Source organism: Antedon bifida, chromosome 10 (genome assembly GCF_963402885.1).
Source record: "Antedon bifida chromosome 10, ecAntBifi1.1, whole genome shotgun sequence".
In the NCBI taxonomy this organism is placed as follows: Eukaryota; Metazoa; Echinodermata; class Crinoidea; order Comatulida; family Antedonidae; genus Antedon; species Antedon bifida.
In genome coordinates this window covers 17,647,602-17,649,591 of record NC_136235.1, presented here as the reverse complement: position 1 = coordinate 17,649,591, position 1,990 = coordinate 17,647,602, and the positions used below count along the sequence as shown (strand labels likewise).

At 32.2% G+C, this 1,990-nt stretch overlaps 1 protein-coding gene across 1 annotated transcript; it reads left to right on the top strand.

The window, feature by feature from the left end:
• The first annotated feature begins 397 nt into the window (after window positions 1-397).
• Window positions 398-1,990, top strand: LOC144854019 (uncharacterized). Its single transcript, XM_078711900.1, has 2 exons — window positions 398-785; window positions 1,057-1,990. The coding sequence occupies exons 1-2, from the start codon at window positions 494-496 to the stop codon at window positions 1,380-1,382; spliced, it is 618 nt and encodes a 205-aa protein (XP_078568026.1). The 5' UTR covers window positions 398-493; the 3' UTR covers window positions 1,383-1,990.

Below are 1,990 nucleotides of genomic sequence, written 5' to 3'. Positions count from 1 at the left end.
GTACATAATGTATTATGATAATTATAATAATATAATATTATGTAATGTATTAGCATTCAGTCTGCTATACAAATGATCTAAAACGTAAAGAACAATAAAAATCCCTTAAACAAAAAAGTCCCTTTTAGGTAAACATCACTTTCTTTTTATTTTCTTGAATCCAATTTATTCTTTAGTTCCTGATTTTGTATAATATATTGAGGGCGCTGTTTATATCCTTATATAAAAATATTATATTGTGCATGTTAAACACACAAACAAGGAAACAAATGGAAAAAAATAATACAGATGATCTCATTGGTGTAAGGTAAATTCTAAAAATAGTTTTAGGGAAACCTCGTTGTGTAATTGTTATAAATTAGAAGCGGTCTTCAGATATTCATTCAAACAGCACTCACAGACAGACTTGGTATAACAATTCTAGTCCTGAGCTATAATTACAAACATTATTTTTTATTTATTTAACTGTACAGTGAATAGGCATAGAGGCAATATGAATTCAATGGATATTCTCAAGCTGGTATTTTGTACTTCGGTATTCGACATGGTAATGGTGAGCGGTAACCCGTTATCATCTAGACTAAGACGATCAATTTCTTCGACTGCGAATCAAGACGGACCTTACAGTACTTGTTCGAATACTACCTCACTGGAGCGAACAATGTACTATCCACAAACAACTATTATTCCTGTACATGCGTTTGATGTTAGTTTGTTGCTGCCCGGTGACTACAACACACAGAGTAACATTCCGAATAGGGAATGCCCATACAATCAGGCACCCAGTAAGTTTTATTTTACATTATACTACCTAAACCATGGAACTATAAAATTAGATAATTTTAATTGTACGGTTAAATTCCAAAACAATGTATCCATGGAGATAGCTTATCTATACATTACGAACCAGATAGAGTAAATAGTGTACTTTGGGTATCTCTAGAATCTTTAAAATAATTCACTGTTCAAGTAAAGTGCAGGGAACTGAATTGGTTCCGGTTAAATAATCGTGAATAAGGTAACATATTCTTATTTTGATATTGTCTTTTTTTACAGCTGATTACAGTCTATCTGAGTCTGGTCTGTGTCCCTTTGATTACTACGAAGACTATCAATCTGATCGTATCCCAGCCAGAATCATGAAAGCAAGATGCCGGCCATCATGTACAACATGCATTGATCCTTTTACCAACAAGCAGACGTCGGCATTGCAGTGCAAAGAAGTAACGTACACAATGACGGTAATGAAAAAGGTTGGATGTGAAGGTGATGTGTTTAAGTATGAACAATACACTGAAGAGTTTCCAGTAGCATGTGTGTGCCAGCGAACTGTAAGACCACAAGCACCTAGACCAGATGATAGTGGTCTGCCACCACTGTAGATACAAAACGTCTTGTAAGTGTCCTTTCAGACGGGACAAAAGTTGAAGCCTTGAAATTATTTAGTATTTATAATATTTATTAAATTATTGTATAGATAGAGATGATATATTACATAATGTAGCTGCATTGTGTAGACTCAAATTGGGTTACTGACTTTCGTGCAATATTGGCAATGTATATAAAATATAATATATATATATATATATATAAATTTCTATTATTTTGTAATTGCTCAAGAATCGTTCGTTATAGAACTTCAACGTGCCTTTTATATTATTATATTATCAAACACAAACATATTAATTATTGGCTATACAATGTTTGTGCTAATTTATTATTAATGAGTTTAAATGAAGCGGAAGCTTTTTAAGTAACACAGAATACATGTGGTTTTAACACATGTATCATAATCTTGGATAAACTCACTGTTGTTAACAGAAAATTTATATGTATCTACTGTGTAGAGAATACATTGTGGAGCTCGTCACGTGACATAAGTTCCAATCTAAAGAAAAAAATATGATATCTAACTTAGCCTGTATAGGCATACATTACAGCATTATAATAATGTACTGTTTTGATTATATTTATATTAGGCCTACGATTA